This window comes from Camelus ferus, chromosome 8 (assembly GCF_009834535.1).
Source record: "Camelus ferus isolate YT-003-E chromosome 8, BCGSAC_Cfer_1.0, whole genome shotgun sequence".
Classification (NCBI taxonomy): domain Eukaryota; kingdom Metazoa; phylum Chordata; class Mammalia; order Artiodactyla; family Camelidae; genus Camelus; species Camelus ferus.
The window spans coordinates 40,161,227-40,186,129 of record NC_045703.1 but is presented as its reverse complement, the minus strand read 5'-3'; the positions used below and the strand labels follow the sequence as shown (position 1 = coordinate 40,186,129).

Genomic DNA, 24,903 nt, shown 5'->3' with positions numbered 1-24,903 from the left:
AAAGGTTTCTCACCATGAAAAACTAATTGATAAGTTTGGGCTGCAGCTCAGGAATATGTTTTAAAACTTCCCCAGATGATTCTGATGTACAGCCAGGTTGATTTTGTCTAGTATATCATCAGATATGAAACACACACACTAACACAGCCCAAATCTCATCCAAATCTGTAAACTCCACCAGCAATTATCTTATACAAAGTATTATTTATAATCATTTCCACCTCTTTCTGGTTCATGAACACATGAGAAATAGTATCTCATTTTTCCAATGGAGAAAGTAAAATCCAGAGAGGAAAAATGGACTAACCAGAGATTACTGGGTTTATGGAAAAAATGAGATTAGCCAGATATATTTATTTTAAAATTTTTGTAATGGTCAATAGTATGCAATGCCTGGACTATTATTTTTCTTGAAAAAGTTTTGCTTACTTTATGAAATCTTACCAGGTAATCAAACATAACGAAATAAAGGTCCCAAAGATGTTTATGTTTATGGGCTTCAACATTCTTGAAGGAAACTGTCCTCAGTATTTGCCTAGCACTGTATCTGGAGTGTACGCTCACTTGGTCACAAACACCAGATGCATTGAGGAGGAGAAAGTATTCTTTTTTATACTCTTCATTAATGGTCAGTAGTGCACTTTCCCCCAAATTTTCATTGATTAGTGTAACAGAAAAAATATGAGAAAATTATAGAAAATGCAAATACCTACACATTGTTTGGTGTCTTTATTTAAAATATTGATAATTCAATAAAATATTTTCCCGTAACATCCCTTATTAGCCACTAAATAGATAACTAGATTTGCTCAGTTATTTATCGTAATTAAACTTTTGTGTTCTAATAACAACTGGCAGAATCTTACAAATAAAAATTCTATGTTCAAATGAATATATAATTTGAGTTTTGATATTAAAATGAGAAAAATTGTAAGAAGACATTTTATATTGTCTAGCACTTGTGAGATATACGGAGAAAGCAGAATGATAAAAGACATTCTTTGAAATTCACAACTCTCATAATAATTTAATAAACTGCATTGTCATCTAAAAGAATCAGGATGGTTGCCTTGGTGACAGAGATTATCCTTTTAATTTCTTGAGTCTGTCATTTTAAAATCTTGAATTGATAATATTTTAAATTTAATAACAGTGTGTCATATAAATAGAAAAAAATGGTATGCTTTAAAAACTAGCCATGTAAGACTTAAACAAAATTATAGACTACTCCACAATAAGCTATGCTATGATTGTAAGTAGATAAAAACAGTTTATTATAAGTAAAATACATGTAATAGAACAAAATAACTCAGAAAGACTTTACTACAATAAGCTCATTCTTAGGACTCATTTAGCACAATCTGTTTTCACTAATTTTGATCTGATTGGTTGCTGCTGCATTCAAACTTCCCATCTGTTTTTTGTACCCATAGCCTCTCTCCCCAAGTTACATGTGGAAGTGGATCTCAGAGAGCCTTGGGGAAATGGGTTGGTCCATTATGAGCACAGGCATCATGAGGGACAGAGCTCAGAGGAGTACATTTTGATAGAATTAAATAGCCTAAGGAGGAAGAAGGAGAGCCTAGCCCATGAAACAAACTTTCACTTCTGATTTGGGAAAGTACTAAAGATTTTGTCTATTGTGTAAGAACCAGAAAATTCCCCATTGTACCTCGCAGTTCTTATTTGAGCCACTAGGAGGATCACGAAAATCTATACTTGTCCTCTCAGATGTCCAAAATAAAAAATAGACAACAAATGCCAAAATGTCATTATTTCTATGTAGAAAATACCATAAATATATAAGCAAGTGTTATGAGACAAAAAAGAATGCAGATTATCACTGAAATACCTTAATCATAAATAGGAAGTACTAAACTGTGATAGTAACAAACATGAAGAACAAAGGAAATGGAAATTTTGAACCCCTTCCTTTAAGTTAGGTGGAATAGCAGATCCCATTTTAAAATCCTGTTCCAATTTTTTTCTGTTGATATGAGCATACTATTTGATTATCAATGCTTTATTCTAGGTATAATTGTCAATTATATATGTCAGTTCATCATTGACATATTTTAATAAACATCTATGGATAAGTTAAGGCAAAGTATTAAAAAAATGCTCTTTAATTTGATGATTTAGCATTTGAGTGTGCCAGAAAAACAGTATAAAAAACCCCCTAACTTTTGTACAAGTGTTGCAGTTTATAATACCTTTCACATACATTTTTAAATTTCCACAAATAGTAAAATTCTGCAACTTTCTCCAGCATTCCTAATAGGAAGTAAAAAAGTTAAGAAATGCAACATTTTACTGTCTCAAAATTTTCAACCACACTCTTTAGTACTTAAATTGAGAGTTGTGTCATCAGAAACAGGTGAGATAGGGTCTCCCACGACATTATTGTGCAGATGTTGACAGCTCATAATCATGTTTAAACACTTACCTTCTGAGTGTATATTTATCTAGTGGTTAGTATATACCAATTATTATTGAAGATTTAATGTGGAATAAAATAGACATAGTTGTTGCCCTCATCAAATTTAGAATTTAGTGAGGGAGACAAGTAGTAATAATAGCCAATATTTGCATGTTTATTTGCTATCAGGTGCAGTGCTAAATCCTTTACATTTTAACTTATTTTAATCCCCATGTAAACCCATGTGGTAGATCCTATTATTAGCATCATTTATAGATGAGGAAATGAAGTTCACACAGCTAGGATTTGAATGGAGCAGACTTATTCAAGCATTAATTACCTTAAACACTAAGTTGCATTTTAATACATGCCAGCGATGACCATATTTTTGTATAGACCTTTCAATAGCTTTTCTGTGTCTAGATTTTCCTAACAAAATCCATGTAAATTACATTAGAGTATTATTGATTAAAGCCATCTTTTATCTGATAATTATTCATAATTATTTAATGATCATTGCAATCCAGAAATAATAAATACTCCAAATAATACTAATTTTTATTTCTTCTCCACAACATAATAAATTATTATATCTGCTTCTCTTGGTTCCCAGCACTTCACAAGTATGGTACTGAGACACTGGACCCTGACCCAACTGTTAATTTGGCATTAGACTTTAGAAAAACAGCCCGACCTAGGAGGGTATATATATATATATATATATATATATATATGTTATCTCCGTTGAGTTATAAAGCATGAAAGCCAGAGTTAAAATTCTTTGCGTTCCTTTAACAGAAATTTCCAAATGCATCTAAAGCCTAGCATGATAAAGTATTTGGTTTTAGAATGCGGACATGAATAAAAATAAGAATCTGAAAGGAGACATCTACTCTTTTCTTCACTTCTCATATTTACACACACTACCTGACAGATAGTGGGAAAAGTGGTAGGGGAGATTGGGACTAGTGGAAGAAGTCGGAATACGTGTCCCATCTTCTGTAGAAGCAACTCTCCCTACTCTCGAGTGATCCTCACTTCCTTACTGACACAGTAAACATTAATGGAGAACTGATTCCTGTTAGGTAAGGTAACCGATAACTCAGTAAAACAAAGAGACCCCCTTTGTTGCTTCCCGACACATTGAGGTAACTGTCATTCTTTCTCTCTGTTATTTTTCCCTTCTCCAATTATCAAAATTCAAACTGAAACTTGTACCTTGAAGGACCTATTGGCAGCTTCACGCCTGGACTGAGATGCTTTGACCTCTGTGCCTTCTAAGCCACAGAGCCATCTTTGAGGTTTACTGTTACCAGATTGGTTCATCATTCTAACCAGAATCTAATGCTGAGACGTATCATGTTCTCAGAGACATTGGACTCTAACCTAATTGCAAAGCACATACGTTGTAGGTAAATAATGACTACTTTGGCCTTTTTCTCTGTCCCTTGTATCCAGAATTGGTTCAGGTTTAAGTGAACTGTTCTTAAATAGTGTCAAAAGGTTAAATGAAACTTTATGCTACCATACATTACTATGTTGTAAAAATAGAGGCATTCACCTGTTTATGGAAATTATTTAATAAATAGAAGCTAGTATTAATATAAGAAATTTTATTTTTCTTTGAAGTTTGCTGAAAACCATAGGGCAATAAATTTCTACTTTACTGACTTGAATCTTTCAAATTTAATTTTCCATTCTTATACAAATAGTTCTTAGCTGGCAAGAGCAATTGAGAGTAAGAAATTAGGCATCATCTGCTTATGAGAAAAATACCCTCCTGAAGTCTAAATTGGTAGCATGTTGTTACTCAACTGGGCAGGAGCCTGAATGGTCATTATTTCCTGGCTAAAGTGTAAGGAGACAGAACTGGCACACTGTGTGCAGGCTACATTGGATTCTTGGGACATCTGATAGCCACAGACAGTGACCCTGGTGATGTAACACAGTCCCCTCCAAAAATGTAATGTTGCAATAAAACATGCAGAAAGACTTTTAATTTATCCTTCAGTTTGCATTATAGGGGCAGACAAATTTTCCTTCTTCTCTTCCAAGTTCTTTGGCTGGTCTAATAATTAAATTGATATAAGACAGATTAAGAGGAGAAAGACAAACAAATTTCACACACACAGGAGCCCCATGAAAATATGAAATCCAAAGGGCAGCTAGGTAATTGAGACTTATAACATCCTAAGCTGAGGAAAGGGGTAGGGATCTGAGGGCACAAAGGGAAGGAAGACCATTCATAGGAAGGAAAAGGAGATGTCCTGTTACGCATTAAGTTTCTTGATATTGCTAGTAATAGCTCTCTTCTTGGTACAGGCTCCCTTTCCAATGTCAATTTAGGCAGTTGAAGGGAGGATAAAGAGCCTTTCCTGAATCTGCTGGGCTTTGGTTGCCTTTTAGCTCAAAAATAATCCTTGCACCAAAGAGACATATTTTGGGGTCGCAAAATCTGCTCCCCTCAGAATCATCAGAAATAAATATCTTTTGTCCTCTGTGAGCAAAGAAATGTGTGTTTGTGTGCCTTTACAAGGTTAGCTGTGCTTGTCCACACTTACTTCTATAGAAATACTAAAAGTCTTCAAAGTGGTCATCAGTTAAAAAATAGTTGATGTTCCTGCAAAAAAAAAAAAAGTCTTCCTAAGTCATTATATATCATTGTAGAGATTTGTGTGTGTGTGTATGTATGTGTGCCTGGGTGTGTGTGTTTTAATCTGACTCTCACAAGAAATCTGAGTACATCTGCCCAGAACAGCGGTGCTGTCTTAGTTTACATAAAGCTGAAGTGCAGAGTCAGGAAAATAAAAGCTGGGGCTTTATCCTTGAGATTACAAAAATCGAGCAGGACCCCGTTTCTTGTTGGTAGACAAAAAAGCTTTAGTCTTCGAGGCCTCCCCTGAGTTCCAAAGAGTAGACTCAAGCAGTTACTAATTAGGGAAGTGAGGAGACACATAAACAAAGGAAAAGCAGTCAAGTAAGAAAAGTAATGATATTTTAAATGACAGTTCAGTGATAAAACAGCGCACTAGTTCCTCTTCTTCAAGGGATACATGTAACAATCTGACATATATCTTTGAGTTGCTCTGCAGAAACTAAGACTGCCCCCCACCCAGGTGGAGGATGGTGACTACATGCTGACCACAAACAAATAGACCCCAAACTGGTTGGAACCAGAAAGTTGATGATTAAGATCCCCAAAACATCGCCTTGTTCCCTCGCCACCAACCCAATCAAAAGTCAAGAGTCGATCACACACCCTGCAGCCCTCTCCCCTAACGGTGACTTTCAAAACCCTTCCCTAAAAGCCATCAGGGAGTTTAGGTATTTTGAGCATAAGCTGCCTATTCTATTTGCTTCACGCCCTGTAATAAATGCTGTAATTTCTTCACCACAACGCGGTCTCGGTATATTGGCTTTACTGCGCATTGGCCTAGCTGACTCAATTTTGGTTTGGTAACAACTGGTCTGAGTTGCAGAAGTGTCCACTCCATTTACACAGAGTAAAGAATAAATTCTTTGAAATGTATTGTCATTATTTTTAAGTCTAATTCTCCTTTACTTTCATTTATTTTTATTTTTGCTCAAATAAAACATTTTATGAAATATATCCAACAGGCCAGGGCTTATCTTCCACTTTAAGCTTAGCTCCCTTCCTTGTTTTTGGGAAGAGTGGAGGGTTTGCCTCCTGCCTTATCCTGAGTGATGTCCTGCATCCCAATCTTCTTGAGATTCACCTTCTTTCACTTTATTTTATTCCCTTCTCCAGGGTGGATCCCAGCTCATTCCAATTCCGGTTTCAATTTAGAGCTCAGTCCCTTTTGAAGGGCTGCTGCTGGGGACACAAGAACTAAAGCTAAGGGAAGCCAAGATTGCTTCTGCTACTGTATTTCTTCTGTCCTCATGTGCAAGCTTTCACCTAGCTTTCAGGAAACCCCGCCACGAGCCAACATGGACTGTCTAGCTCCATGAAGCCCTGTTCTGTCTGAACACCGTATTTCCCCAGTGAAGTTAGGCTAGGAGGCTCTGACAGGATTACCTGGGAAGAACGGCTTTTCAAACCTAATCCTGCGAAGGATTCTTGTGTCTGATCCTTCATGTGAATTCTAGAATCTTTTATTCTTGTGAGTAGACAGTGGATGTCTGTGGATTACAAACAAGCACACATACCTCTTAGGGAAAAATATTATTCTAAGTGACAGATTTAAGGCCTTTTCATATCACAATAGATGTAGCATTTCATATAAAATTTTTATTTAGAAAATTTTGTCCCATTTCTGTATTCAGATTAATCCCTATTGGGAGGAAGAAATTATCTCTTAAAGATGAGTCCTTCGGCACATTTGAAGACCACTCTAATTCTTTGACATTTTACTTACTTCATCAGGCTGAGTTATACAAGGCACTCCATAGCTTCTGTTGGGTTAAATAGGAGGGAGGAAGCAGAATGGTACTGGCAGGGAAGAATTTTGTGTTTGTTTTTTCAAGTCACTTGTAGATTTAAGATGAACAGAGGGTTTTAAAAAAAGTCATTTGCCCACCCCTAGGACTAGTACTGTTCTAGTACTGTCCAAAAGTAATATAATTTGAGCTACCTATGTAATTTAAAATTTGGTAGTAGCCACATTAAAAAAAGTAAAAAGAAAAATATGAAATTAATTTTAATATGTCTTATTTAACCCATTGTATCAGTCAAGGCTCAATCAAAGAAGCAGAATCAGTAGGAGATTATGCAGCTATGTTTATACTATATCTGTATATTAAGACATTTATGACAAGGAATTGGTCTATGTGATTATGAGGACTGGCTAATTAGCAAATCAGAAGCTATAGGACAAACAGGAAGTGAAGATCACAGGCAAGCTTGAGCACATGAGTGTGGACCAAAGCTGTTGTCCACACAGAGCATTTCCTCCCTCTCCTGGGAAACTTCAAGCCTGTTTTTAAGCACTTCCAATGGAATCGGACAAGCCCATCCAGATGATTCAGAATCATCTGACTTAAAATCAATTGACCAGGGATTTTTAATTACATCTGCAAACTACCTGTACAGCAACTTCTAGATTAGTGTTCATTTGAATGACTTGGGACAGTAGCCTAGTCAAGCTGACACATAAATAAAGCCATCACACTCAATATGTCCAAAATAATGTCATTCCAATATGTAATTCATATAAAAATCATTCATGAAACACTTTACATCCTTTTTATATTAAGTCGTCATAATCAATCATGTACTTACACTTATAAGCACATCTCAATTTGAACTAAACTCATATTGCATCCTTTATATGTACACATGTCTAGTGGCCACTGCATTGGACACTATAGCTCTAGACAGTGACAAAAAGTGACTGGGCTGTTTATTTTGTATCTTTAGAACAGTTCTAAGGATACAAGTTCTCAACAGGGGTCATTAGACAATGTCTAAAGACATTTTTTATAGTCATGACTGGAGATAGGGATGGGGCTACAAGCACCTAACAGGTAGAGGCCAGGGATGCTGCAGAATACCCTACAGTGCACAGAGTAGTCCCACTCCAACTCCAAATAATGATTTTCCCAATCCAAAAAATCACTAATTCTAAGATGAGAAATGATGCTTTGGAGCAGAATTTGGAGACGCAGCAAGGAGATTAAAAAAATAATAATAATGCAAGAAGCTGGAAGACAGATGTTTCCTATGCCCTTTGGAAATCTTTCTTTATACTTTGAAGACTTTTTCTTCAAAAATATAATTGAATTTCTTAACTCTTTTGTATCTCCCTGGCCATTTTCAAGGTCATGGATAGGATAAGGGTAGAAGAGTGGTCTTGTAAATAGTATGGCTGATTGATGGGGAAAGTGAGGGGAGGAAATCTTCACAAATGTGATTATCTCTTTAACTGGTAAATGAAAGTCAGTAACTCTCTTTTCTGAAGATATTTGGGATTTTCCTATAGTTGGTCTTGATTTTAGACTTCTTGAAAAATTATAAAAATGCAAATTCAAATGGAGAATTTAGAATGTGTACAATAATTAGTACCATCTCAGACCATCTGTGGAATAAAGTTGTGATAAATAAATAAGTAAACCTCATTAGCATTTTTCTAAGAAAAACCATGGTATTTAAGATTAAGTCACTTTTCAGAGGTAGTAATCATATTTGTAAACTCTAATCTCAGATTTACTTCTATCCAAATTAACTGCAGATTCAGAATTAACTTCATTTTCTACGCCTTGGCAATGTATGTATACTGAAGCTGGCAGCAAATTGAATATATTTGTTAAAACCTGATATTTAGGAAAAAAATGTAACAACTAACTTATTCTATGAAATGTCTGCATGCAGTAATTATTGGTGAAATGCAACGCCAAATTCTGGTTATAAACACAGCTTAGAGTTAATACTTCTGAGATATATTTCCTATTAGATAGTTGTTACAGTTCATTTCACAAATTCTTAATTTAATATGTAAAAGCTAAATCTTCCTAAATCTAGATGACATTTTTACTAAGGAGTCTTAATTTGTATTGAGGGTAATTGAAATAAAACATAATTATAATTTGTGATCAGTTTTAGCACTAAAAATGGTGACAACATATCTCTATTAAATGTAAGTTTTTAAGCTTTTTCAAATAATTCTAATTTTGAGGTAACACTTTTTTCCTAGTTTCAATAAATGAGGGATTTATGTGGCAATATGTTATAAAGATGCTTTCCTTTTAGACACCTATAAGTTTGTTGGATAGAATAATTTAGACTTCACGGTAGAATTATAACATTTAAGTTACAGCTATGATTTATATTTTGCACATTTTCAAGAAGAGTTTTTAAAGATAAATTCCATTTTTTCCCCTAGAAATACAAAAAGAAAAGACTGAAAAGAAAGGGAAACCTGAAAGGAAAATACAACCTAAAGGTAAGTGTTGAATTTTGTCTTTATTCTTATTTTTTTTAGGATGTATACTTTGCATATTTATATAGGAGAAAAGAAAGTTTCCATATTTAGTGTTCCTTTGTTTGAATTTTTGATGTTGTCTAAATACGTACATTTACTTTTTAGTTAACTTCAGACATAAATATATAGTATTTAATTATTGGAATCAAAGTAACTTCAAAATGTGTGACAGTCTAAGTTATTTACAACTGGTTTTTGCTTATTAAGACAATACTGCAAACATATTTTTTGACTTATTAGCAAACATTTTTCCTTCTTTAATAAGTGAATATAATAAATCAGAGTTCACTTTTTTTTAACCCTGAATTTTTCTAAGCCATGCAATGCCTTTAAAATCTTTAGTGTAGAAATACAGTCATGATACTACTCACTGAAGCCTGTGATGGCCCCAGAGCTTACTTCTACAGCTTCCAGGGGGAGATGGACAATGACTATGTGATGATTAATCTCCCTTTCAATTAAACTGAATCTAGTAACTGAATCTTGCATTAAAGGCGTATTAATAATAGCCAGCATTGACTTGATCATCTTACAACCATCATTTTTCTAGCAGTGGACCCGACAGTCATAAGACTTTAAAGAAACTTATAGGAAATAAAAACATCCAAAGGGATATATCTCTAAATATGCTCTTTCCCCAGTGGTCAGTCTCATATGATACTGGGTGAGTTGGGGCAGGAATAAAAATCTCATTATTACTATTTGTGTGATACGGATTGAAAAAGAAATAATTTTCCTGTGATAAAAGTTGAATGTTGTCTAGTAGTTTAGATTATGTCAAAACTGGACTAATACAAAATTACCTGCTGTAAATATCAAAGTTGCAAGTAGTGGTTTCAAATAATAGAAATTCTAATTAACCTGAAACTATACCAATATGTAAATCTACATTAAAATGCCATTTAACATATCTATTTCACATACTTCCTTTCTGTGAAGAGCTCAGATCATTCTGCAGTTATTATGTCTTGAATCCCAAAGTGTGAATCAGTTCCAGGTTGGTCAACTAATCCTTACACAACCAGAAACAATGAAGTTTACTCAACTGAAACCTATTTATAGTGGTACTTAGGGAACTAATGTCTTCTCACTGCTCCCTTTCCCTTTTTGTTTTGTAATTCCTTTGGTCAGGGAAATTGAACACAGCTCTTGGGTATGGATTGACTAAGCTAGCTGTGATTGAACTGGTTATGTGATTCTGTCTGCTGGAGGTTAAACAGAAACTCATCTGGTTCCACGTGATTGGGGTTTCTGCTGTTTTATCTTGCAGACTGCACTGCTAATTTAACAGCAGTGCTGCTGGAGTGGATGTGGCGATGCAGATGGTACCATTTGCATTTTGGACCTGACTCTATTAGAATCCCGCTGTTAAAGACTTTGAGCAGTGGGCTGTAGAGTGGGTTTATTAAACTAGCAAGTCTTGCATAATTAAAACAGTGAATTTGGCTGAAGTTTAAAATAAATTTCGCAAGGTCTGGGCTAGAGATTAGTATTACCTGAATATATTTCTTGAACAGATCAAATATATTTTAGGAAAGTGAATGTTCCTCAAAAAGAGAAAATGGAGCTTCAGCTATTCAACTGTGAAGTGGACTTCAGAGACAGTTTCTCTTTTTCCACAATTTTTTTTTGTGTGTGTGTGTATGTGAATAAGAACAAAAGATTTCATTTTACTGTTTAGTTTCCTTATCCAGGTAGAATAGAATAATGGTTGTTTTTTTTCCCAAGTAGTTCAGTGAAAATAAATGTAGTTTTTTAACCCTTCATACGTCCAGATAAATATGTTTTCAGTATGCCCCATTCCGTGTCAGTGGTGGTTATGTATGATGGATAATTAAGAATTTTAATTGTTATCAAAGCATTTTGAACTCTTATGAGAAAAGATACAATATATCCAAGGTAATAGTAGTCTGCAACGATTATAGACAAGCCAGCAAATTTCTGAGTCTGAAGAGATCTATTATGCAGAAGCTGGTGTATTCCAGGAGGAGATAAAATATTTGATAATGATAGAAGCTAGATCTTACCCTATTATCTCTATTTTTTTCTGGAAGGCTACATCTTGATGATTTACTCATCAACTAGAATACAGAAAACCACAGAATATGTAGTCCCAGAGGATATACATCTCCAAAATAATCCCCTATAGGTATGCTAATTCATTTTTGAAGTATCAAAGAACAAATGAGTTTCAATTCCAACTCTTTTTCATAGAAAATTAGGCATTTATTGTATTCATCCATATTACCTAGCAGGTTTTAATTCATGAGGACAAGATAACTGATATTCCTATTTGTTCTTTATTTTGTCTGATGGTTTTCATTAGAGCAAAATGCAATAGTTCCATGGAACCAAAGAGTAAGCCCTTTAATGGGAACGAGTACTTATTTTGGATTTAAGGTATCAGTTCTGACATGTTAGTTAATGTTATGTTTGAATTAACCTTGTTTTTTTCCCTACATCAAAGAAGAAATTATTTATTTTATAAATATGATCAGAGTAATGTATATACTTGTGACCTTATATTGAATTAATATAGTAACACCATTCTCTGTCTCTGTGGTCACAATGCCTTCTCTTCTGTCTTCAAATCTCCCTCTGCCTCCCTATTATAAGGATACGTAGAAGTGCATTTAGGACCCACTTGGATAATGCAAGACAAACCTCCAATCTCAAGATTCATGACTTAATCATATCGCAAAGTCTTGCTTTGCTGTATATTACAACATTTACCGATGCCAGAGATTAGGTTGTGAACATATGTGAGGGGGCATTATTTCAACTACCTCACTGAGCTGCTCTTTAACACAAGTGCAAGCCAGTCAGACTGCAGGGAGACTGATGGCTAATTACAAAATATAAGTATTTAAAGGTAGGAACTACAGAATGGCAAAGTTTGCCAAATTTACTGTAGCACCATTGCCATAAACATCTTTCTAAATTTTCACACATCAGCACAGCAAAAGTAAGATGTAAAATTATTACTGTAAGGAAATGCAGGGGATTCGATATTAGGGGGAACATTTAAGATTTCATCATTTAGGCGACAAGAACTGGTCAGAATAATCCTATTACTTTTGGTTTATCCCTTAGTTTGGGATCTGGGTGTGCACTCTGGAACCTAGGATGGAAGCCATCACAGAGGTCAGGGGTCAGTCCCCAAGGAACCAGGTGGGAACTTGGCTAAAAGAGCACAAGAGAAGCCCAGTGATTAGTATTAGGATTAGTTTCCTAGAGTTGCTGTAACAAAGTACCAGAAACTGGGTGACTTAAAGTAACAGGAATGGATTGTCTCATAGTTATTACAGAGGCTCGACATCCAAAGTCAAGGTTTCAAGAAGACTGGTTCCTTTGGAGGGCTGTGAGGCAGAGTCTGTTCCAGGCTTTTCCCAGCTTTGGGGGGTTTACTGGTATTCATCAGCTTGTAGCTGCATCACTCTGGTCTCTGTCCTCAGCCCCTAGTGCTGTTCTCCATGTCTCTGTCTCTTCTTGCTGTGTGCATTTGTCTCTGTGTCCAAATCTCTCCTCTTCATAAGGACACCAGTTACCTTGGTTTAGGACCTATCCTAGTGACCTCATTTTTAACGTGATTACCACTGTGAACACCTTATTTCCATATAAGGTCACATTCTGAGGCACTGGAGTTTAGGACTTCGGCATATCTCTTCGAGGTCACAATTAAATCCATGACGGCATCACATGCACAAAGTCAGGGGAACATTTTTTAAAAGGGTTAATAGAGACCAGTCATCCTGCTTGACTGGTTTAGGATTGTTTCTGAGAAACAAATTATAGGACTGAAGTCATAGGCTGGCAAGGGATTTGGCTGAAGATGCTGCTTAAAAGCCAAAGTGGACGGGACAGTGAAATGGATCTAAATATCCTGGAGCTCTTTATGAAAATGCTCTCTAAGCTCACAGATTAATTTAGTCAGCCTGTATTGTATAAACGTACTCTTGCCTTCTCTCAGCTGTACTTAATTGACTCCTTAAAGTACAAAATGCATTTTCTTTTCCTCTTTGGCTGCTGTGAAAGATAAACCTGGACAATGAGAACAGAAGGCCCTCCGGGAAGCTATGCGTCTCCTCCTCCCCCGTGATTGTTCACTGGTGAGGAAGTGATCGCGGTTCTGACTACGGCCGTGCAGCCGCAGGCGAAGGGGAAATTACCCGTACAATTAAATCAGATTTGAGTGTAAAACAAATCATTTAGACTGAAAAAAATCTATTTGGGGATTGAAAGCATATGTATCAGATGGGCTTCGTAACTTTAGGTAATTTGCCTAATCTTCACTTTTATACATAAACAAATAAAATTTTATTATGAAAAAGAAGTGTCTGCATTATTGTAGGATAGATTGTAGATAACATGCTTGGAGAATACAGTCAGCCCATTTTGTCTCATAAGAACAAGTTTATCGTCTGCACAGGACCAGGGATGGAGAAGGCAGCATGACCTTGGGGAAGGGGTACTAGTTCAGCAATCTAATAATTATATCCTTTTGTACTAACCATGGACGCTTATGAGGCTGTATTTTCTTGTCTATGGACAAAGAAGTTCAGGCTAACTGATCTCTTAGGTTCCTACCAGCTCTAAAATTATGTGCTGATATTAAAATAAAAATGATAAATCCTTCCTTTAAGAAGAATGAATAATACAATCTTTGAGAAATTTCTCTTCTCAAGAATGCTTTTCTACTGAGTTCATCATTATCATTTAAAGTGTTTAGATCATTTTGTCTTAGGACAGAATGGAAATTTGACAAGGTAAAATTACAAAGAAGAAAGAAAGAAAGAAAGGGACGAAGGAAGGAAAGAAGGAAGGAAGGAAGGAAGGAAGGGTTACACATACAAAGACATACACTAACCAGGAGTACATCTGGCATTTTTGTTTAATGGTGGCTAAAGCGGAATTTTTTGAAACGGTTTTAAAATAAATGTGTGTCTTGCTCTGTCATAAAAAACGACGAATTGAAACATGGATGCATATGAGTTTTATGAAGTTGTTTAAAGCGTTGACCTATCTAAAATTTATAGACCGCTTCAGGCTAACACCTCCCACAACAGAAGTACCAGAAATCTGAGACCTGGGGAAAGTAATTCAAAATAAAACCAGTGAAACCTGTGCTCCCCAAAGTCTTTTATAACACAAAGGGGTAATGGTTACTTGCTTGTCTGTGTGAGTACTTTGGATTTAGGCATGCAAGATTAGTCCTGTCCAATATCTCTGAAGTCAGGAATGTGGTCCAGAGTTTGGTTAATTAAATTTTCTTGCTAACCATCAAATTGAAGAATATAGTAGCTTATACAAATCAGGACTTTAAAACTTGGGATGCCAAAACTTTTGATTTTTGAACTAAGAGCAGAGAGATCAGCAAAGGATTCTGGCAACCTGGCCCTGAATGCCTGCTGCTTCCCCTAGGGGAGTGTTTTGCCCGTTAAGAACCCAGGGTCAGGCGCCCTGTGAGCTCTGATAGGCTTCAGAAAAGGACACAGAGCTTGCCTGGAGGGTTGCCAGGGCCAAGAACTGGAAAAGCACAGAGCACAGCTGGCAGAGTCCTGGAGAGGGAACATATGGGGAGGGTGAGAGACGCGCTTTGGAGTTGAGTTGAGCTGAATGTTCTGGTCAGGGAAAGGTCAGAGTCTGGGCAAGTGCAGGAACAGCAGGGCCATGCCAACTCAGATGCCAAACATCAGGGCCATTCCAACTGGTGTATCCCATTTGTTTTTAATTATCAGCGTGCCGAAGGGACTTTTGTTTCTTGTAAATAAGGATGACAAACAAATTAAGCTCTAGCAGGTGCACCAAGCTTATTTTGTCCTGAGCTAAAACTGTCCTAGCTAAGATGTAACTTGCCAAACAGAGCTGGTGACAGAGGAAGGTATTTTTTTCTTCTTTCGTATGAGAACTTCTGTGGGTTCCAAGTAAAGAGATGCATGAGTAAATGCAGTTGTTGCTGCAATTTTTTTTAAATTTTAGAGTGATTATTAAGGCAGTTATTGATAGTTGCATTTTTTTGATAAAAGCAATTTCAAAACTTGGTGTTTGGGCTCAGTCTTGCCAAAGTTTGGAGTTTCCATCCAAGAAGCTTCAGGGACCATCTGCCATTTTGAACAGCTCCCTAGAGCACGTGGTTCCAGCTGCTTCACTAAGCAGTGTTATGGTCTATTTCTGAGGCGGGCAATAAAATTCCAGCATACTGGACTGTGTCTGTAAATCAAAACTTACATTGCGAGGAACAGGGTTTTTCCTCAGGGTACCAGAAACAAGGCATTAATATGCTAATTTGAGTCTGAATTCAGCCCCCTTGCTCTTTTGATTTTGTATCAATTTTCCCGTTTATGCTCATGCACACATCAATTGGAAAATCCTTTAGTGGAAGGGACAAGCAGCTGTCCGAGGTGGCTGAGGTCTGGTCCTCCATGGAGGCAGAAACACAGATTAGGTTTTCTCCTGGGGGTCTTGCCAATCAGGGTTCTGAAAACACAGCTTATCTCATGCAAACTTCCTTTCCCCTAGAGAAACTTTAAAATGGGCTTTGTTTTTGCCAAGATTTTCTTTTGGTTTTCAGCTTAATTAATAGTGATCCAAAGGAACCAAAATAAGCTATTTGTGGTCATATGTGAGTGCTGGAATTCTCCTCTAATTTTGTGAACTTTTTATACTGAACTTAGTGACTTAGAAACACCCAAAAGAGCCATTGAATGTCGAAAGGAAAAATAATGTCCAGATGATCTCTGTTTTTTTTTTTTTTCCTTCTGTTTCTCACTGGGATTCAATTATTTAAGAAATTTTAACAAATTGCAAAAATTTTAAATGGCTGGAAGCAAGCAGTGCATATTATATTTATACTACATCATCAATAAGTAGAATTGTACTAGAGGATGAAAACAGCTCTTCTTATAATATTTTAGAATTTCACTTGTTCGAGAATATCTATTAACATTGATGGACCTAGAGATAACCATATTAAGTGAAGTAAGTCAGACAGAGAAAGACAACTATCATATGATATCACTTATATGTGGAATCTAAAAAAAAAAATACAAATTCCGTTTACAGACTGAAAACAGACTCACAGACATAGGAAACAAACTGTGGTTACCAAAGGGGAAAGGGTGGGGAAGGGAAGATTAGGGATTGAGGATTAACAGACACACATTGCTATATATAAAATAGATAAACACCAAGGACCTACTGTGTAGCACAGGGAACTATATTCAATTTCTTCTAATAACATATAATGGAAAAGAATCTGAAAAGAATGTATGTATGTGTATGTATGTGTATAACTGAATCACTTTGTTGTACACTTGAAACTAACATTGTAAATCCACTAAACTTCAATAAAACATTTTTTTTTAAAAAAAGAATAATCTATGAAGTGTCCACTATGTGACAGACACCATGTGATGAGCCAGGATACAGAAATAAAATAATACGGGATAGCCCGTAAAAGAGAGTTTACCTACTGGGGAGTCAGATTTATGAACAGCTGCTATATTGTTACTTAACTGATAAAATAGAATTATGCACATGGTGCAGCTGGCATAGGGAATAAGTAGAAATCAAAGAGCACTTCGTAGAGGAAGAGGTGTTTGAGCCAGGGCGGAAAGAGTGCAGGGAATAGAGGAAACGTGGGTGTGGGACTTCTAGGTGGAGGGCACAAGCAGGCAAGGGTACAAGGCATTAGGAGGGCCCATGGTGCGTTTATGGAGAGCCAAGCATTTGTTGTAACTGGAATATAAAGTTCAAAGAGAAATGCCTAGTAGATAAGATTGGATTGATAAGCAAATGTCAGATCACTAGAACAATAAAATATTTTTATATTTGATATAGTGCCTACCATGTGACAGATAATCATGCTAAGCAATGAGAGAGATATTAATACTGGTATCAGGTCAACGGTATAATCAGATTTTCATGTTAGGAGGCTATTCTGAGACTCAGAGAATAATCTAACTCTAAGGGTTCAACACACTATTCGGGATATTATTGTAATAATATTTATAATAATAATATGCCCAAGAAGGACATCATAGTCCAACTTTTGAAATGATCTCTTTCCCCTTTCTCCTTCTCATTCCCTTACTAGGTTAATTTCTTCTCATCTTTCACATCCTTAAGTGTCATTTCTACCAACAGACCTTCCCCAAGCACACAGACTAGATTAGGTCTTGCTTTTTATACACTGACACACCACCCTGAATATTTTCTTCACAGCAATTATTCTAGCAGCATAATTACCTGTGTAATTATTCCTGTAGCATCCATCATCCATTAGCTTGTTGACCTCATGATAACAGGGATAAAGTCTGTCTTGCCTAGCCAAGTCTTTAGCACACAGCAGGTGCTCTTTCTATATTTTTGTGTAAATGATAGGTAGGGAATGTAATATTGGATAAAAGAAGATGGGTAAGAGGAATATTAAAAAGGCAGGATTGAAGAAGCTTGGCAAATGAACAAAAATGAAAAATAAAAGATGAATCTTGGATGAGTCCCAAGCTCCCAGCTTGGATAATCGGAGGCACTATTAATAAGAGTTATAATTAAATTGTGGGGAAGATGATGACTTAAATTTGAGCCCTACTATATTAATTAATTGAATCATAGCTCATATTGAATTAAGTTTTGTTTTCTTTGAAAGGATTTGGTGTCATACTAGTCTCATCCCAGTATATTTTAAACACTTCTAGCGTGAGCTTATTCTGTAGAAGATTAACATATGCTATCTTCATTGAGTATTCTTTGCTTCAGGTTCAGATTATCTCTGTATTTTCGCCCTTATATTTCTGGTGTTCCTCTAGTACTGAACTGGGCTTCTTTGGCATATAGCATGATACTTTTTTTTTAAATTTCCAATTCATTAAATTAAAGTTAAAGATTTAAAAAAGCTGAGGGGTATTCTTTGCAATAATCAGACAGTTTTGGTAAGACTTTTTCCTTGGATATGAAGTTAAAAAATAGAAATTGAAAATATGTATAATTAACATTTAAACCTCTAAGTATGTAAAACCCCATGCCAGTTAAAGAAAGATTTCCAAAGGCAGTAGATATTTTTAACATCAGAGACTGCTGTGCAATCGTCTCATCATTTATTCGTTTCATTAAAGTGAAAAATATTGTTTGTTTCTTTCCAGTTACACACAGAGAAAAAGAAAAAGACAAAGAAAAAGTAAAAGAAAAACCTGAAAAAAAAGGTATGGGATTATTCTTACTGCTGTTTTTTACATGCTGGTCCCTCCCTGTTCGACCTGTCTTCTTTATGTCAGATTTTAGATGACCAGATATTTATTTTTTTTAGTTATGTTATGTTAATTTTCCTTAGAATTGAATGGGTCAAGAACAGTTTCTAAGTTGAAGGAAGTAAAACGCTTAAAGACTCTCTTGTAACTCTGTTACCGATTTCCTTTCTACAAATGTATCAATTTTTCCCCTGGCAGTTTTGAGACTGCTTTAGCCAACAATGAGGATATTATTTCAGAAAATAATTGCCAATTTGATAGGTAAGAAAGTGTACTTCATTGTTTTAACCTGCATTGTTTGGTTACCTATTAGATTGGACTTTTAAAATTTTCACTTTCTTTGGTTTTTATTTATTTCCTGAGAATAGGCAACACAACTCACTGTTTAACTCATGAAGGTGCCTTGTGAAAAGCTTCTTTCTGCTTTGTTCCCACCTTCTCATCCTGTTCCATCTAAACCTCCCCCCACACACAGTAAATCACTTCTATGAGCTTTATGTGCATCTTTTTATAACTTCACTTTGTATTTATAAGACAGTACACATTATTGTTTCTCCCTATGTCTACACAAAATTCAACAGATCTTATATTCTGGCTTTATAATGTAACAATATACCCTAGAGATCTTGCTGTATCAGTAAATAGATATTTCCCTCATTCTTTTTAAAAAGCTGCATAGTACTTAAGTGGAGATATTTTCTTTCACTGTATCTTTTCATTGCTTGTTATTTGTAGATTGAAGGATTTAAATATAATTTATAGTTTTTTATGTTTATTTCCTGTGTAACTGTTCACACTCACTGCCCATTTTGCCTGATGATATGTGTCATTTGGGTATACGTCACTTTTACAAATACATTTCTCAGTTTTGTAGTTAATGTAAGAGTTTCTGTCTATGTAAATAGGCATGTGCGTGCATATATGTGATATGCATGTGTGTGTCTACATTCTTTAGTTTTTAATATGGCTACGTATATTGATATTTTATTTTGGTATTTTTGCTCTTGAGTCTTCATCCAAAGACTAATTCAAGAACTACTGATGTTTCTTCAAGCTTAAAATATTAGTTCCCTATTTCACATTTAAATTTATTCATCAAGAATCCATTTTAATGTATGATAAACAAAATTCTAATTTAATTTTTTACTCTTGTTTTAGAATGGATCATGTCTAGAATATCTAGGCTAGATCTCAGCTGACTTATGTGTCCACAATGCACATAGCCTACTGAGCTCTCTTACTTTGTGAAACATTCTGTTTAGCTAGAGTGTTTTACAAAGCTTAGGAATCAGATTGGTTGAAACATGCTTCATTCTTCTTTATTCTAAACTCACATATGAAAATTTGAATTAAATAGTTGTTCTTTTATTAATGTTTACTTTCTGATAATAGTCATGAACTTCAATACAGCCATCTTCTCTGTTCTAGAAACAGGTGTCCATTTCCCACCTGCTATTGACTTATATGGAATTGTTGGCATCAGGTTCAGTGTAACTCTGACTAAATGCAATAATCTCATATTTCTTGTGATTTTTTTCAACCTTTGCAGTAACTGAATACTTCTTGTTAAAAAATAATTAAGAGTTTCTTGTTCCTAAAGTATAAACTTGCAGGAAGTTTGTCCAAATTGAAAAGCAGAAACAAAATGCTTGTGTCCTTTTGTTAGTGCATACTAATTAAAGGAGTTTGCTTTTTATAAATTATTATACTATAGCCCGATGACCTTGAGTATACCGTGTCCTGCTTAGCTTGGCGTAGTGCTCCTTCAGCTAACGTTGTCCAGGCTGTCACTCAGAACCCCAAAGGGTGGTGGGGATGACTGGGTGGCAGGCTGAGAGGTGGAAAGGCTGAAACCCTGGAGGAGAAGGCACCTGTTCTCTCAATAACTCTGCAGCTGCCAAGTCTTCAGCTGGACATTATACTCTAAGCTTTCTACAAGGCTTGTATCATCTCCAAAATTCTGGGGAAATCATTCATAGACTATATTTTTAAAAAATAATGTAAGATACATATTTTAAGCACTTTTTCCCCTTTTATAATACAAGTAAAGCTGATGGACATTCATATTCTTATATAGCTGGAGAAATGAAAATAATCTGGGCTCCAATTTTTCAGTCTAATAATTTGGCTCTTTCCTTAATCCAACTGTTTTAATTAAAATTTCTTATTTTATCACTTTATTTCCTATAATTTCTTTAACTCTCATTATTATTCTCTAATAAATAATATGTAACTGTTGAAAAATGTATGGTGATTTGAGAAACTACTAAATCACACAGTTTAATATATTTGAAATATGAGAATATCCTGCCCATGCTGTTGTGCTTCTCAGAACGCCTTTACTTAAACCACTCAGAGACACAAGATTTTACTAGTCAATGTAAGTAAAATCCAAGTCAATAAAATCCATTCATATTGATTTATTAACTTATTACATAAACAGTGAGAAGGTATAATGTTTCAGGTATCATGTCAAATACTGTTCAATGAAGAAGCTGCACTCAACCAGCAATCTTTGATGATTACCTTAAATCCCATTGGTGGCTCTCAACCGACGAAGCTATCGCTTAGGGAGTATTTGGAAAAATTTTGGTTGTTAAAGTGTCATTGAAGTGGAGGGCATTTGGTAAGCAGGGACCAGGGAACCTCAGCACTTGTTCAATGCATAAGACATTCCCTCATACTAAGAAATTGTTTCTCCCTAAATGTCAGTTGTGTCCTTGTTGAGAAACACTCTTCTTAAGCAAAGCTCTAGTCCTGACCTAGTTGTTTCCTTTAATTGTAAAGACAGTGTTTCCTCCTGATAAAATGATACGTTTTTCAACAAATTCTTATAAAATCTGTTTGTCTTTCCTGAAAACTATTATTCTAAAATTCTACTTAGAATGATAACTTTAAACAGGAGAGTGAGACTAGCTTTCAAAATGCTTTCTAAGTCTTAATACCAAGTTTTTTAAAGTTTATTTACTTACTATTAAATCGGTAATTTTTATTCCCAAATTAGGCTCATTAATGCCATCAATCTTCAAATTAGTTAATTATTTTGGTGGCTATACAACTGAGGTTAAAAAAAAAAGCTTGTGCTTGAAATCTGTTAAAAGTTTGTGCTAATATAAAATTTTCTTTTTTTAGCAACTCACAAGGAAAAAATTGAGAAAAAAGAAAAACCAGAAACAAAGACAGTGGCAAAAGGTAAACTATACTTTTTACTTTAAAGGATTACATTTCGGGTAACAGATAACTAGATGATTTTCAGCATTCAGCATTTCCTTTGCATAAAATTAATCTTGACTTACATTTAAAATAGAATATCTAGAAATGTGTTTGGGACTCAGCTGGCTCTGTTCCTTCTAAGTGTGTGCACTCCCCTCTCTGGGCACCGGCACCTCCAGCCCCAAGCAGAGCAGTGCTGAGCAAGAGGGGCTGGAGTGTGCACTCAGCACTGCTCAGGGTGTGGGCTGGGGTAGCCCTGGTACCAGTTAGAAGTCTGGTCCGCTCCTTATCTGCTGCCTCCATCAGTGCCAGTCAGGGCAGCTCTCACCCCATGAAGACGAGTTGGCTCCTATCCTTTACAACCATGCACTCTCCTCAGCTGGGCAGCCTTTGCCCTAGTGTGGAACTGCACCGCAGAGCAGCATGACCAGAGTGGATGCTCAGTTCAGGCTGGGCATGAGCAGGGTGGTCACTGGAAACCAGCTAGAATCCCAGTCAGTGCAGTCCGCATCCTCTGCTTTGTTTCAGGAGTCAGCAAGCATGTGTGTGCTTTTCTCCAGCACAGTCTAGGTTTCTTACAGCCTCCTGTCAGTCCCACTGGTTTTCAAAGCTAAGAGGACTCATGCTCCTGGTGTCAGATCCCAAGACTAGGATGACAAATATGTGTTTCAAACTTCTCCTCCCCAAGGAGGGCATCTGCCAGCCTGTGTAATCCTGCTCTTTTTCCGTGTCCCCTCCTAGGGATGCAGGTCTGACCTAATTGCTTCTCTTCCCTTCCTACCTGATTTCATGTGTCTCTTTCTTGGAGCCTTGGTTGTAAAAGGAGTCTTTCTACCAGATTATTTTCAGTGGGAATTGCTCCACATGCAGATGTATTTTTGATGTGTTCTTGGGAGGAGGTGAGCTCTGCATCCTCTTTCCCTGCCATTTTATCTCCTCCTCCCTCCTCACATTTTAAAATTCAGGTTTTATGTCATCGCTATATTTTAGAAACTCAATCTAATATTTTCAAGGGACTAAGCATTTTGATAAAAATTGGAATCTATTTTCAAAAATGTTTGTGTTTACACAATGTAAAATAGTTAGATATTTGAGGCAGATTTTTTTTTGCTAAATTGTTCCATGAGATAACCAAATATCATTTTACTGAATTAAGATAGATGAATGGAAATTTAAAGCTAGTAAGGATGTTAGTGATTATCCCAATTAACTACCTGACTTAACAGATGAAGAAACTTACCTCCAGGGAGAGAAAAATATTTGGCCAGATTTGGCCAGATTACAACTTGGCCAGATTATAAAACTAGTATGTAATTGAACTAAGCCAAAACCCCAAGTGAAGTGAGTATAAATCAAGCATTCTTTCCAAAGTTAATTAAATAAAGTTCTTCAAGCAGCAATTATTTCTTCAAAATATTTATTTAATACTGTATTAGTTATTTCTTGATGCATAAAAAATTACTGCAAATTTAGAGGCTTAAATCAATACACATTTATTATCTCACGGGTTCTGTGGGCCAAGAATCTGGACATGATTTAGTTCAGTCTTCTGCTTTATAGTCTCTCACAAGACTGCAATCAAGAGTTAGACCGGGCTGCAGTCCCATTTGAAGGCTCAGCTGGGGAAAGACTACTTCCAAGTTCATTTAAATGATTGTTGGCAAGATTCAATTCCTCAAAGTCTATTGAATGAGGGTCTCGGTTCTTTCTGGCAATTGGCAGGAAGCCATCCTCAGTTCTTGCCACATGAGTTTCACTAATATGATTGCTTGTTTCATCAAACATAACAAGAGAGAATCAGCTAGCAAGATAGAAATAACCGTCTTATGTAAACTAATCATGGAAGTCACATACTATTGGGTAACAGCAAATTCCTAGGCCAGCCTGTGTTCACGGGGAGAGGATTATCCAAGGGTATGAATACCAGAAGGTGGGGATCACTGGGGTTGCCATCTTGAGTCAGCCTCGTCTGCCAAAAATTATGAATACTTAATAAGAATATAAGTAAGAAAGAGAGAAAGTTAAATAGTTGGCAATTCTTTAATGAATGAAAGTTGAAATGGGTCATTTCTTAACTACAAAAATGTACGGTATGGTAGTATGTTTATTGGGTAATGTGATTTCCTCACTTTGACTTAAGGATTTTGATTCTGATACAGATGCTAATGAGTAATGCTAATTCCAAAATTAAATCAAATATGCTGATGTCATTCTTTTGATTAAACCATTTTGTTTTCCATTTCACAGAAGTCATAAATTGTCTTCCTAAATTGAGCTGGGTGGTTTGAACATAATATGACAATATTTTTTGCTTTTTTTATTCCTTAATAAACTCCTAAGTGCACTTAAGTGTCACTTAAAATCTTTTTGAGAAAAGTCAGGAGAAGTATTTTCACACAAAATTTTAAACACCTACCCAGTTCGATAAAAATAAATAGGAGTTGAGTGTTGTTTAGTTTTGTGGTATTTTCTGCATTATATCCACATTGTTGTTGAGTTCTCATTCATTTTTGTTTTAAATGTGAGGCAACTTTATATATTTCAAAGATGAAGATCACTAAAAATGTCTGAAATAGATAGGAGACTTTTTTTTTCATTTTTATACTTAAAACCACTGATAAAAACAAGTTTGTTTTAGGTGTAGTCTTGTGTTTAAGAAAATTACCTTTATTCGTTTATAAATTATAATGGCACTAAAAGTAGATCTCAATTTCACAGATATTTAATTTCATAGTACAAAGTGAAGGTTAAATCAATTGCTACCTGCAAGAAGTGGGTAGGTGTCACTTAGGGTAACCAAGTAGCAATTTCACACATAAAACAGTATAAACAAACAAACAAAAACAGTTGATAAATTTTCCAGATTTTGTCAAGTCCATTTCTAAACACATATTTACGTATGTAATCTATATGTCACTATATTGTACACATGATCTAAATAGAGTGAAATACATATAGTAAAATATATACTGTTTTCTTGATCAAAACTAATTCATAAACATTAATTTCCTGTTTTCTCTGAAAAAAGCTCTGTGCTAGACATTATGTTGCTACAAAAATGAATAATATAGTTCTCCTCAATTTG

The 24,903-nt window shown here is 35.6% G+C and overlaps 1 protein-coding gene across 1 annotated transcript in view; it reads left to right on the top strand.

Moving 5' to 3' along the window:
- TRDN (triadin) overlaps window positions 1-24,903 on the top strand; it is a 303,753-nt gene that overhangs the window by 68,729 nt on the left and 210,121 nt on the right. The window contains exons 5-7 of the mRNA XM_006189572.3: window positions 9,262-9,321; window positions 18,501-18,560; window positions 21,738-21,797. Coding sequence (XP_006189634.2) covers window positions 9,262-9,321; window positions 18,501-18,560; window positions 21,738-21,797 — 180 coding nt within the window. The remainder of the gene's footprint in view (window positions 1-9,261; window positions 9,322-18,500; window positions 18,561-21,737; window positions 21,798-24,903) is intronic.